The sequence below is a fragment of the Pristiophorus japonicus genome, chromosome 1 (genome assembly GCF_044704955.1).
Source record: "Pristiophorus japonicus isolate sPriJap1 chromosome 1, sPriJap1.hap1, whole genome shotgun sequence".
Taxonomy (NCBI): domain Eukaryota; kingdom Metazoa; phylum Chordata; class Chondrichthyes; family Pristiophoridae; genus Pristiophorus; species Pristiophorus japonicus.
The window spans coordinates 16,144,807-16,158,667 of record NC_091977.1 but is presented as its reverse complement, the minus strand read 5'-3'; the positions used below and the strand labels follow the sequence as shown (position 1 = coordinate 16,158,667).

The 13,861-nt window shown below is 48.6% G+C and overlaps 1 protein-coding gene across 1 annotated transcript in view; it reads right to left on the bottom strand.

Moving 5' to 3' along the window:
* Window positions 1-13,861, bottom strand: part of nop14 (NOP14 nucleolar protein homolog (yeast)) — a 62,667-nt gene that overhangs the window by 30,673 nt on the left and 18,133 nt on the right. Inside the window, exons 6-9 of the mRNA XM_070877764.1 lie at window positions 12,346-12,474; window positions 10,608-10,730; window positions 2,940-3,071; window positions 42-363 (exon numbers count right to left, since the gene is read on the bottom strand). Of these exons, the coding sequence (XP_070733865.1) occupies window positions 42-363; window positions 2,940-3,071; window positions 10,608-10,730; window positions 12,346-12,474 (706 nt within the window). The remainder of the gene's footprint in view (window positions 1-41; window positions 364-2,939; window positions 3,072-10,607; window positions 10,731-12,345; window positions 12,475-13,861) is intronic.

Genomic DNA, 13,861 nt, shown 5'->3' with positions numbered 1-13,861 from the left:
CCAAAAAAGGTGCCTCTCGCTAACAGAAGCCCATGACTTACCAGGAAAAGTAAAAGGGAGCTCGGTCTTGGCTGCTTCCATCATAGCTTTCTTTGCCTCTTCACTCGGTACCACCTCTCTATTCAAGGTAGACTTGGCCGTTCTCTTATCATCTGTGCCCTCACCCTTCTCACTGTCAGCGCCGGAGTCTAGCTCCGATTGGCTGCCATCCTCTAGGTCTGAATGACTGTCTTCATCATCCTCTTCACTTTGGTTCCCCTCCTCGTTTTCATCCTCATCACTGTCTTCACCTTCCCCATTTTCCTCCTCATTTTCACTACCCAGCTCTTCGTCTTCGTTCTCCAACTTCTCTAACTTTCCTTCCTTTGAATAAAACAAAAATTATGGTCAAACTCCATTTACCAGTTCCGACTTGTAATTTTGAAAGAAGTCCTTTAGCACATTGTAAAATATTTCGACAACAAAGTAATTTTTATTAGGTATGGTATCATAGTGGTTATGTTACTGGACCAGTAATCCATGATCTGGGGGCACGAGCTCAAGTCCCACAATCACAGCTGGGGAATTTTAATTCAGTTAAGTAAATAAATCTGGAACATAAAAGTTAGTATCAGTCATGGTGACCATGAAACTACAGGATTGTTGTAAAAACCCATCTGGTTCACTAATGCCCTTTAGGGAAGGAAATCTGCCGTCCTTACTCGGTCTGGCCTATGTGTGACTCCAGACCCACAGCAATGTGGTTGACTCTTAACTGCCCTGTGCCAAACAGTTATATTCAAGAAGGTGACTCACCACCACCTTCTCAAGGGCAATAAACACTGGCCTTGCCAGCGATACCTACATCCCACGAATGAATAACAAAAATGTAATGACATGATTAACACATAAGAGGGCCGAAATTGCCCACGGCTGGAAACGGGGTGCGCCTATCCAGTTTCTCGTGTTTTTATCGGCGCAGTGGATGAGGTGGCCTCTGAAGCGAAATTTTGCACTTTGGCTTTTATTCCCAGCAGACTGGAAGTCAGTCATAATGGGGGCTGATGTGGGGCAGTGAGTGGAAGTTCGCACTCTATAGAGGGCTGGAAGTTGGGGGCTGGTGGAGTGGCCACCGCTGTCAGTGATCAACATGGCGCTAATGACGTCATTGTGGTGCTGTGTCACATCAGCTCTCCCCTTCACTTAAAGGGGAGAGCCTGTGCGATTCTTTCAGTTCGATCCAATGGGCCACCAGGGAGGGTTTCGGCCAGGCCAGCGGCCTGGCATCCAAGAGGGGGTGCTCGGCTGCCTGGCCGAACCCGGGGGGGGGGGGGGGGCATAACTGTCGGCTCGACGTGGCAGCCGGCCGACAAAAAAAGCCATGGCGGCAGCACGTCCTCGCCTTTCATGGGAGCCGTACCGCTTTTAGAAGGACTACAACCTCACTGAGCCAGCAGAAAAAAGCAGCTTTTCGCACCACGCAGCAGGAGCAAGATTTTATCGGTGGGATTTCGCCATCGGGGGGGGGATATCGGCGGTGCGCACTCTGATGACACACTTAGGACGGATCGGCAACAGCGGAGCAGTTGGGGGAGGAGGGGAGTCACCGCCGGGATATTGCAGGAGAGGAATTCTGAAAATAACAGCCATTACACGAGTAATTACATAGCCATTACATGGCCATTGCACTCCACAGCAAAGCTGCTGATTTCCAGCGGCAACGTGCCTTAAGAGAAGGGGCAATTTCGGCACCAAGATATTTTTATATCTAGAATATTTCACCATTCAGTCATCCAGATTGGGTGAAATTATAGGAAACATCAAGGATGAGAAAAGGCCCTTCAGCCTATTGAAGCTCATCCCTCTGGCACATTAACTCTCCCATCATTGGCATCTAATTGCGCTCTGAATAATCCCAATGTCATTTCCTCCAATGCCTAGTGGTGGATTACTCTGAACGTTCGTCACCCTTTGCTGGGGTATGGTTCCACAGGTCCCTCACCCTCCGGTAAGTGGCCATTATTCATGTGCAGGTGTTTACAGGCTATTAAACCGTGCATGGCATCACAGCTATTCCTGTTCCTGTCGACACAATGTCCATGGGTGCGAAGTTCAATTGCCCCTCAGTGGCCGGATCACACTGCCGCTTTTCACACTGGTTCAAATTACACGTAACATGTGAGTGCTAGCCAAAGTTTACACTGTCCACTGATGCAATTCAGCAACAGCTTTGGATCCTAATGGTCTAAGAATAAGGTTGCATTAGGTGGGACTTAGCATGCAGGAGAGCAAGAAACCCGAACCTGAGTAATTGAGAATTTATTTTGTTATATATCAAAAAAACAAACACGTCTTCAGCCTGGACTTGCCTCCGTAAATCCGTATGCCTCTCCGCCATCCTTTCCTTCTTTAAAAACACGCCTCTTTCACCCAGCTTTTGGTCACTTCTGCTAGTATTTCTTTCTTAGCTCGGCCTCCACTTTTTTGATTCTGCCCCCAAGAAGCGCCCTTGGGAGCAATGTTCCCCGTGAGCTGAGCTTTTAGTGCACTGTCCCTTTAAATTCCCAATGGTGCGTGGTATTTACAATGGAGAATCCGGTGTGTGGCCTGCCTGGGACCTGTCCCATTATCGCGAGGTTGCGCAGCTTAGAGGGAACATTGCTTGGGAGCTATTCTGTATCTGTGCAAATTGCTGTTGTTGAGGTTACACTGCGTAACACGAGCAACATAGAGTTAATGAAGTTACAGTCTGCCATTTTAACAAAAGGGTTAATCCAAAACAGATTGATGCCTTTAAAAGAGCGGACAGAAGAATTTCAAAGGAATACGCTAATGCATTTATCACCAATATCACACAGCGATATCAAGGCAATAAACCCATTTCGTGGTACGGTGCAAGACTCTCTCTACTCTAACCAACCACGGGCAGTGCTGAGATTCTACCCGCTCTTGAGCCTCACCTTGTAAACAAGACAAGGCTTGTTAACTTTGTCTAGGATGAAGCCATCGTATAAGTCATCTGCGGACATGTGTTTCGGTCCCTTGCTACTTTTCTCTTCAAACTCTCCACGCATCCGACGTACTCTCTCCGCCTGAAATTCAGAGTCAAAACACACATTGTTGGTAATTTATGGTACACTGAGTAAAGCCATAAAGTTAAACAGAAATACAATTCAAACAGCGTTAGTTATTATTTTTTTAATTAAATGCACCGCAATATCCTAATGGGTAGTGGCCATATTGGCCATTATATTAGCTCCCTAGTCTGTAGTAAGTTACCGGCCATCAACCAGATCAGCGGAGGAAATATTATAACGCCTCAGCACTGCTCGATTGGGCGACAGGGAAAAAGAGATAAGTCACCCAGAGTTCCTGCTCTTGCTTGCTGTCCGAAAACCCTGCCAGAAGTGCACCCACGGTGATGTCAGACTTAACTGTTATGACTCCCACAGTTGGATAGCTTGCCGACACTCATCGTCAAGGCACGCATGTGAAGAATGACTACTTTGGCAGGTGAGGGAATGGGAGAAAATTGGCGAGAGATAAACATAAGAACATAAGAAATAGGAGTAGGCCATTTGGCTCCTCGAGCCTGCTCCGTCATTCAATAAGATCATGGACTCAGCTCCACTTCCCTGCCCGCTCCCCATAACCCTTTACTCCCTTTTCGCTCAAAAATCTGTCTATCTCCGCCCTAAACACATTCAATGACCCAGCCTCCACAGCTTTCTGGGGCAGAGAATTCCATAGATTTACAACCCTCTGCGAGAAGAAATTACTCCTCATCTCAGTTTTAAATGGGCGGCCCCTTATTCTAAGACCACGTCCCCTAGTTTTAGTTTCCCCTATGAGTGGAAATATCCTCTCTGCATCCACCTTGTCGAGCCCCCTCATTATCTTATAAGTTTCAATAAGATCACACCTCATTCTTCTGAACTCCAATGAGTATAGGCCCAACCTATCTTCATAAGTAAAAAAAAAAAGGACAGGATTTCCTCGGTGATTTTGTCGATAATGCACCACTAGGGTAGTTATACCGAGCAAATAATGATCAGCAAAATCCCAGGTCTGATCCCGAGCTCGTGCTGAGTTAGCCAATCCAAGCAGGACATCTATCTCGCGTGCCCCTGGGCCAGTAAGGAAGAAAAACAAACCTTGGGCTGATTGCTAGATCTAGGGTCTAGTTAGTGGCAGTGCCAACCCGTGTGGACTCAAGGGGTATGGGCATGGGGCGGGAAAGTGGACCCGAGGTCGAAGGTCAGCCATGGTCTTATTAAATGACGGAGCAGGCTCGAGGGGCCGTATGGCCGACTCTTGCTCCTATTTCTTATGTTCTTATGGGCTCCAGGATCAGGCTCTGCTGCCACACCTTCAGTCAACCAGCTGGCCAAGAGTCAGTTTTAGCATACAAGAACCCATTTTAATGTGAAATACCAAACCCTGCGGCAACTATACCCAATCATGAATCCCAGCACCCATCTTCCCCACCCACACCTGCAGCTAGGGCAAATATTGGCCTATATTTGAAGATGACCTAATAAAGCTGCCCATCATTGGACATGATGCACTTGGGGACAACCTGTGGGGGTGAGGGGTACTATATAAATGCAAGTTGTTCCTCCAGTTCTATGGTCGGACACAAAATCATTTCCATCCATATAGCGCATTCCTGCGATATTTTCATTTGGCTTTTAATCAATCTCCTTGGAGCAGAGAAGGCTTGGAGGAGATTTGATAGTTGTTAAAATCATGAAGGATTTAGAGAGAGCAAATAAAGAGAAACTGTTTCCAATGGCTGAAGGATCAAACACCAGAAGGCTCAGATTTAAGATGATTGGCAAAAGAACTAGAAGCGACATGAGGGAAAAGGTTTTTACGCAACGAGTGGTTAGGATTTGGAATGCACTGCCCGATAGGGTGGTGGATATAAATTCAATAGTAGCCTTCAACAAACAATTGGATAAATACTTGAAGGAGAAAAAATTGCAGCGATATGGGGAAAGAGCGGAGGTGTGGGACTAACTAGATCGCTCGTTGATAGAGCCGGCGCAGAAACATAGAAAATAGGTGCAGGAGTAGGCCATTCGGCCCTTCGAGCCTGCACCACCATTCAATAAGATCATGGCTGATCATTCACCTCAGTACCCCTTTCGCGCTCTCTCTCCATACCCCTTGATTCCTTTAGCCGTAAGGGCCATATCTAACTCCCTCTTGAATATATCCAATGAACTGGCATCAACAACTCTCTGCGGCAGGGAATTCCACAGGTTAACAACTCTCTGAGAGAAGAAGTTTCTCCTCATCTCAGTCCTAAATGGCCTACCCCTTATCCTTAGATTATGTCCCCTGGTTCTGGAACTCCCCAACATCGGAAACATTCTTCCTGCATCTAACCTGTCCAGTCCCGTCAGAAATTTATATGTTTCTAGGAGATATCCCTCGCATCCTTCTAAACTCCAGTGAATACAGGCCCAGTCGATCCAGTCTTTCCTCATATGTCAGTCCTGCCATCCCGGTAATCAGTCTGGTGAACCTTCGCTGCACTCCCTGAACAGCAAGAACATCCTTCCTCAGATTAGGAGACCAAAACTGAACACAATATTGCAGGTGAGGCCTCACCAAGGCCTTGTACAACTGCAGTAAGACCTCCCTGCTTCTATACTCAAATCTCCTAGCTATGAAGGCCAACATACCATTTGCCTTCTTCACTGCCTGCTGTACCTGCATGCCAACTTTCAATGACTGATGTACCAGGACACCCAGGTCTCGTTGCACTTCCCCTTTTCCTAATCTGCCTCCATTCAGATAATATTCTGCCTTCATGTTTTTGCCACCAAAGTGGATAACCTCACATTTATCCATATTTTACTGCATCTGCCATGCATTTGCCCACTCACCTAACCTGTCCAAGTAACCCTGCAGCCTCTTAGCGTCCTCCTCACAGCTCACACTGCCGCCCAGCTTAGTGTCACCTGCAAACCTGGAGATATTACACTCAATTCCTTCATCTAAATCATTAATGTATATTGTAAATAACTGGGGTCCCAGCACTGAGCCCTGCGGCACCCCACTAGTCACTGCCTGCCATTCTGAAAAGGACCCGTTTATCCCGACTCTCTGCTTCCTGTCTGTCAACCAGTTCTCTATCCACGTCAGTACATTACCCCCAATACCATGCGCTTTGATTTTGCACACCAATCTCTTGTGTGGGACCTTGTCAAAAGCCTTTTGAAAGTCCAAATACACCACATCCACTGGTTCTCCCTTGTCCACTCTGCTAGTTACATCCTCAAAAAAATTCTATAAGATTTGTCAAGCATGATTTCCCTTTCATAAATCCATGCCGACTTGTACCGATCCTGTCACTGCTTTCCAAATGCGCTGCTATTTCATCTTTAATAATTGATTCCAACATTTTCACCACTACTGATGTCAGGCTAACCGGTCTATAATTACCCGTTTTCTCTCTCCCTCCTTTTTTAAACAGTGGTGTTACATTCGCTACCCTTCAGTCCAAAGGAACTGATCCAGAGTCGATAGACTGTTGGAAAATGATCACCAATGCAAACACTATTTCTAGACCACTTCCTTAAGTACTCTGGGATGCAGACTATCAGGCCCCAGGGATTTATCGGCCTTCAATCCCATCAATTTCCTGCCTAATAAGGATTTCCTTCAGTTCTTCCTTCTCACGAGTCCCTTGAACCTCTAGTATTTCCAGAAGGTTATTTGTGTCTTCCTTCAATGGTCCGAATGGCCTCTTTCTGGGCTGTACTATTCTATTATTCTATCTCATTTGCTTTAACCAAGCACACCAAAGCTATCTCTTTCAGTGCAATTGGAACCATAGGATCTATCCATCTCACCAAGACGACGCGAGGTTAAATCCGAGCACATGATTTTAAATTTACAAATGGACTCCATTGCTTGTTATACTCTAGTTAATGTCCGCCTTTAGCTCCGAACATCTAGACTGTGGACCTCTTCGCTACTGTCACCAGTACTGCTTTGTGATTAGCAAATAATGTGTGTGCTGACCACAACCTAGGCAGCGGTGTGGGGCACTACAACTGGTCACAGTGCTCCTGGGTTCACAGGCGAATATTGGCCGCGGGGCTGACGGTCGAGCGGGGCCCCAAGAGACTGAACCCAGGCATCGCCCGAGGGACCGAACTGAACCGGGGCCAGGGGGACCGGACCCGGGCGGGGCCCGAGGGACCGGACCCAGACGTCGCCCGAGGGACCGGACCCGGGCGGGGCCCGAGGGACCGGAGCCAGGCGGGGCCCGAGGGACCGGAGCCAGGCGTCGCCCGAGGGACCGGACCCAGGCGGGGCCCGAGGGACCGGACCCAGGCGTCGCCCGAGGGACCGGACCCAGGCGTCGCCCGAGGGACCGGACCCAGGCGTCGCCCGAGGGACCGGACCCAGGCGTCGCCCGAGGGGCCGGACCCAGGCGGGGCCCGAGGGGCCGGACCCAGGCGGGGCCCGAGGGACCGGACCCAGGCGGGGCCCGAGGGACCGGACCCAGGCGTCGCCCGAGGGACCGGACCCAGGCGTCGCCCGAGGGACCGGACCCAGGCGTCGCCCGAGGGACCGGACCCAGGCGTCGCCCGAGGGGCCGGACCCAGGCGGGGCCCGAGGGGCCGGACCCAGGCGGGGCCCGAGGGGCCGGACCCAGGCGTCTCCCGAGGGGCCGGACCCAGGCGTCGCCTGAGGGGCCGGACCCAGGCGTCGCCCGAGGGGCTGAACCGAGTTGGGCCCTGAGGGACCGGACCCAGGCGTCGCCCGAGGGACCGGACCCAGGCGTCGCCCGAGGGACCGGACCGAGTTGGGCCCCGAGGGACTGGACCCAGGCGTCGCCCGAGGGGCCGGACCCAGGCGTCGCCCGAGGGGCTGAACCGAGTTGGGCCCTGAGGGACCGGACCCAGGCGTCGCCCGAGGGACCGGACCCAGTTGGGCCCCGAGGGACTTGACCCAGGCGTCGCCCGAGGGGCCGGACCCAGGCGTCGCCCGAGGGGCCGGACCCAGGCGTCGCCCGAGGGGCCGGACCCAGGCGTCGCCCGAGGGACCGGACCCAGGCGGGGCCCGAGGGGCCGGATCCAGGCGGGGCCCGAGGGGCTGGACCCAGGCGTCGCCTGAGGGACCGGACCCAGGCGGGGCCCGAGGGGCCGGATCCAGGCGGGGCCCGAGGGACCGGACCCAGGCGGGGCCCGAGGGGCCGGATCCAGGCGGGGCCCGAGGGGCTGGACCCAGGCGTCGCCTGAGGGACCGGACCCAGGCGTCGCCCGAGGGGCTGAACCGAGTTGGGCCCTGAGGGACCGGACCCAGGCGTCGCCCGAGGGACCGGACCCAGGCGTCGCCCGAGGGACCGGACCCAGGCGTCGCCCGAGGGGCTGAACCGAGTTGGGCCCCGAGGGACGGAAGCCAGGCCTCACCCGAGGGAATGAACAGAGCCGGGGCCCCGAGGGACTGAACCCAGGCCTTAACAGCTTTGGTGGGAGAAAACTGGTGGAAAATGAAAGTAACCCAACTGTACTATGTAGAGGGACTTTGGATAAAGGAGCGATTTGTAGGTTCTGGTCAGTAAATACTAACCATAAAGGGCGGTGTAATAAATTGCATATAAGCCACACCAGAGCTTTTAACCTGGCTGGCTAACAGAACTTGAGTAATTTGTACTCTGTGTGGTCAGTGCAACTTATATAATGGATGTTACGGTACTTATTCACCATATATACTGGACATTATGGTACTTATTCATCTTATGTACTGGCTGTCACAGTATTTATTCAACATGTATACTAGATTTTATGGTACTTATTCAACAGCACTCCAGTTGCAGTTTAAAATAGTTACCACACATACTTGTATGCAAGACTAAACATCTATGTCACTAATTAGCGGTTGGGGAGGAGGGCGTGGATTATCTGTGTGTCGTTATGGTTGATGGCAAAGTACTTGACCCTGTGGGGCACATTCACCTGCTGCCGGCCCCATTCGGTCTATTCTGGACTCTCCAGCACTTTTCCTCAGGCTTACTCGGTCCTCTCCCCGATATCCTCACCTGTCCCATTTCCCTCGGTCAGGCACTTGCCTGGCTCCCACCACTCCTCTCGGGCTCATTTCTCCCTTACTTCCCATTTCGTGAGACGAGATTTTAAAAATTGATACCGAGCCACATAAATAGAAATTAGTGCGGGTGACCAAAAGCTTGATCAAAGAGGTATGTTTTAAGGAGCGTCTTGAAGGAGGAAAGAGAGGTAGAGAGGTGGAGAGGTTTAGGCAGGGAGTTCCAGAGCTTGGGGCATAGGCAACAGAAGGCACGGCCAGCAATGGTTGAGTGATTATAACCAGGGATGTTCAAGAGGGCAGAATTAGAGGAGGGTGCAGACATCTCGGGGGGTTGTGGGGCTGGAGGAGATTACAGAGATAGGGAGGGGCGAGCCCATGGAGGGATTTGAAAATAAGGAGGAGAATTTTTTTTAAATCGAGGGTTCCATTACCATGCACACTCAGCTTGCATTAGAATGAACTTTCCTGCTCTCTAGTGACCGACGAGAAGGTGGGGTGTATTTTTTTGCAGTCCCAACTGATTATAGCGGGCATGTCGATGTTAATGAGACTTGTCCGCTATAAACGGTGGACCATAAAATCACAATAGGTTGTAGCGATGAAACAGCAAGTTTTGGTCGAGTGCAACTTAAGAGCACATCCGCTCCCAAACCCTCAACTGGCCATTAAGATATTTTTTCCCGCACGTAGTGGAAACATTTCACATGCAGGTTTCAAAAATCAAGCTCGGTGCAGAACGCCTGAAGTCTGCACTTTCCGATCACCGCTCCTAATTCTTCACAGTTGCGTGCGATACAATGCCGCTGGTAAGAATGGCATCACTGGGGTAATCGTATAATCGTACTTTGATGAGGTGATTGAAGACCTGACTCTGCCTGAAACCAGTGAAGATTTAATCGGTAAACATGTGGGGTTAAGTAGTTAATGAGAGGCGAAGGGCGTATTGCACTGCCCGAGATAGCCAGCGCACTTCATACATTACGAGCGGGACCTTCGTAACGGACTTCTGTTATGTTGGGAAACTTTTACGATTAAATGCCTGGTATAGGAGGTTGCCCACCTTAAGCGTGGGGACTGTGCACAATATATTTTTTTCAGTTTTTTTTGACTGGAAGGTGAAGGGACCGTAATACACACGAGCCACCTTATACTCGAGTAAAAATGGTGTAACATTTCAGGAACGGCCCGAAGATATGACTAAAATAAGTCACTGTATTGGGAACGTACCTGACAAATAGATCTCAAGTAACCAGTGCCAGCTAACAGATTGCAAGATTACATTTAGTGAGAGCATGCGGTAATCATTTCTATTCATAGCAAAAAAGAATAAACTTGTATTTATATAGTCTCTTTCATGACCTCAGAACGTCCCAGTGTGTTTTACAGTCAATTAAGGTATTTTTTTTTTAATTACTGTTGTAATGTCAGAAGCAAGCTCCCACAAACAGCAACGCAGCAATGAGCAGATAATCTATTTTAGTGATGTTGGTTGAGGGATAAATACTGGCCCAGGACACTGGGGAGAACTCCCCCGCTGAATTTAGTAGAGTCCGTACCTCAAGTTTCTGCAGACGCTCTTGCTCCTCTCTTGCCAGCTCCTCCTTGGTCTTCAGCCGGTCAGAGGGCTGCGCCTTCATGTCAAAGAACAGCTCCCGCACAATAATATCATAATCTCCAGCCTGAAGGAGGAAAGAACAAAAATTAAAACAAAACCGCACTTGCAGTTTCTACTTCAGAATATTTGACGTGAATCTTACGTCGAGTGTACAGTACAGAAACAGGCCATTCGGCCCGACTGTTCTGTGCCGGTGTTTATTGCTCCACACAAGCTTCTTCCTACCCCTCTTCGTCTAACCCCATCAGCATATCCTTCGCTCTTGCACTTCCGATTTAAACTTTGCCACAATCTCCTCCGCAACAAACTCTCTGGAAGCAACATGAACACGTTGCTTCACTCCCTGTTACAGTCGACAGGAATCAGATACGGTAAAATATCTGGAGTCTCCCTTTAAACAATATGCTTATTTTTCCTCCCTCGCCCCAATGGCTCAGTATCTGAGCCATTCAGACCAGGAAGACCACATACTCAATCCTCGCTCGGTACGTCCTGGGTCTCACCCGGTGTCAGGGTACAGGTGTAACATCTGGCGACGCGCATGTTAGAAACCAGTGAAATTAGCAGAGTTCCCATTCTCTGCTACAAGAATCATACAGCACAGGAATCCATTCGGCCCATCGTAACTGTGTCAGCTCTTTGAAAGAGCTATCCAATTAGTCCCCCCCACACCCCCCGGCCATTGCTCTCTCTCTTCTCTATGGGTTGAACTGAAGAACAAAAAAGGGGTTGTTCTCCTCAGAGCAGAGAAGGATAAGAGATTTGATAGAGGTGTTTAAAATCATGAAGGGTTTAAAATAGAGTTAATAAAGCCAATCACAATGCAGAATTCTTACAGACAAGGAAACAGGAAATGAGAAACTTCTTTTATCCCCACTTTAAAAAAATGTTACCGAGAGCAAAACAAAGATTAAAACAAAATTAAAATCCGTTTTTCAGGGCCTTAACATTTGTTTAGCTGCTAATACACTATTAAAATCCCAGTTACACCTATTCCATGTAGGCCTAACATTCAATGGAGTATTTAATCGTGATATTACCACGGAAAAGCCCACGTTTTCAGCAGTTTATCTGATTACACGGATTGCCGGCTATGGTGGGGAGAGGACACACTGCGCAGCCAGTGATGGAGTAGTGATTGACTGACCGCAACTTCAGGATTTCCACGTTAGGATGCGCACACACTACATCCCGAAGTTGCGGTGAGTTTCAAAGGGGTAATAACGGCAGACGCCGTTCGTTCGTCGTTACCCACCGCCAATCCTGACCCTACATGTCTTTTAAATGACATTAGTTTCCAGTTTAATGTAAAAAAAAAGCAGATTACATTAATGAATGCAATGTCTAAAACAAAGCCCAGAATCCTGTGCAATAGGACTTAGCTAAACACCTGAGAAAAAAGATGGGATGCCAACGAGAGATAATTTTAGGATCCAGGCAGTTGGACAATGCGTACGTACATTTTTATAACCGGTTTGCACTAAACTACTCCCGGAGTGTTTAGCAGTGCGCAATAGCACCATTTAGTGCCAGAAGCCAGGTACTACGAGCAATTGATGAAAAATGCTGCAAGGGAGAGCAAAAATTCAGATGTGAAAATCCGACACATCCCTAAATGCGCTGCTCAATCGCTGGCTGAGGTCACATGACGGAGCCACAAGGTTCTGGGGATCACTTACCTTGGGCTTCTCCTCCTTGCGCTCGGCTTTGGGGGCTTTGTGAGCCAGCAGGGAATGGATTTCTTTCCAGTCTTTGTCCAGCTTCTCGGTCAGCTCCTGAGCCTTGTCTCGCTGCACCTGCCGCTCGTGCTGTTCAGATTAGCAGATGTTGCCGTTACCAATAAATATAAAACGGCCCCAACCGTACAAACAGAATACGTGGTCACCTCAAAGTGGATTCAAAAACAAACACGGGGAAAGTGAAATACAATCAATCGCGTAAAGTTACAATTTACGCTGCACTTACAATTAAATTTCTCTTGCCTCAGCCCAATTTTGCAGTGATATGCAATTAAAGATTGCACTCACAAAATGTCCATGGACGCAGTTCTGAAATTGTAGAAGATAGAATGGCTTCTACTTGGAATACTTGTCGATTGATTCCTGGGATTGGGGGAATTGTCCTATCAGGAGAGATTGAGGAGACTAGGCCTATATTCCCCAGAGTTTAGAAGAATGACAGATGATCTCAGTGAAACGTACAAAATTCTTTACAGGGCTTGACAGGGTAGATGCAGGGAGGATGTTTCCCCTGGCTGGGGTGTCTAGAACCAGGGGTCACAGTCTCAGAATAAGGGGTCGACCATTTAGGACTGAGATGAGAAGAAATTTCTTCACTCAGAGGGTGGTGAATCTTTAGAATTCTCTACCCCAGAGGACTGTGGAGGCTCAGTCGTTGAGTATATTCAAGACAGAGATCGATAGATTTTTGGATATTAACGGAATCAAAGGATATGGGGATTGGGCACGGAAGTGGAGTTGAGGTCGAAGATCAGCCATGATCTTATTGAATGGTGGAGCAGGCTCGAGGGGCCGAATGGCCTACTCCTATTTCTTCCGTTCTTAATTCACATCTAAAATTGTGATGATGATTGAACTGGATTGAGGACAAGGGGGAAATAAGCGGAATCGGATTTCCATACAGAAATGTTTGGAAGTTGCAGTACATGGTCTAACATCAAACGTCACTGTATGAATTCCTTTCTGGATTAAAAGCACAAAAAGAAAATGTGGCCCAACCATGGCTAACAAAAGAAATTAAGGATAGTATTAGATCCAAAGAGGAGTTATACAAAGTTGCCAGAAAAAGTAGCAAGCCTGAGCAGTTTAGAATCCAGCAAAAAAGGACCAAGAGATTGATTAAGAGGGGAAAAATAGAGTACGAGAGTAAACTTGCAAGGAAGATCAAAAACCAACTGCAAAAGTTTCCACAAGTACGTAATAAGAAAAAGATTAGGTGAAGATAAATGTAGGTCCTTTACAGACAGAAACAGGAGAATTTGTAATGGGGAACAAGGAAATGGCAGAACAATTAAATAAATACTTCGGTTCTGTCTTCATGGAAGAGGACACAAATAACGTCTCAGAAATTCTAGAGAACCAAGGGTCTAGTGAGCAAGATGAATTAAAGGAAATGACTATTAGTAAGAAAATAGTGCTGGAGAAACTAATGGGACTGAAGGCAGATAAATCCCCA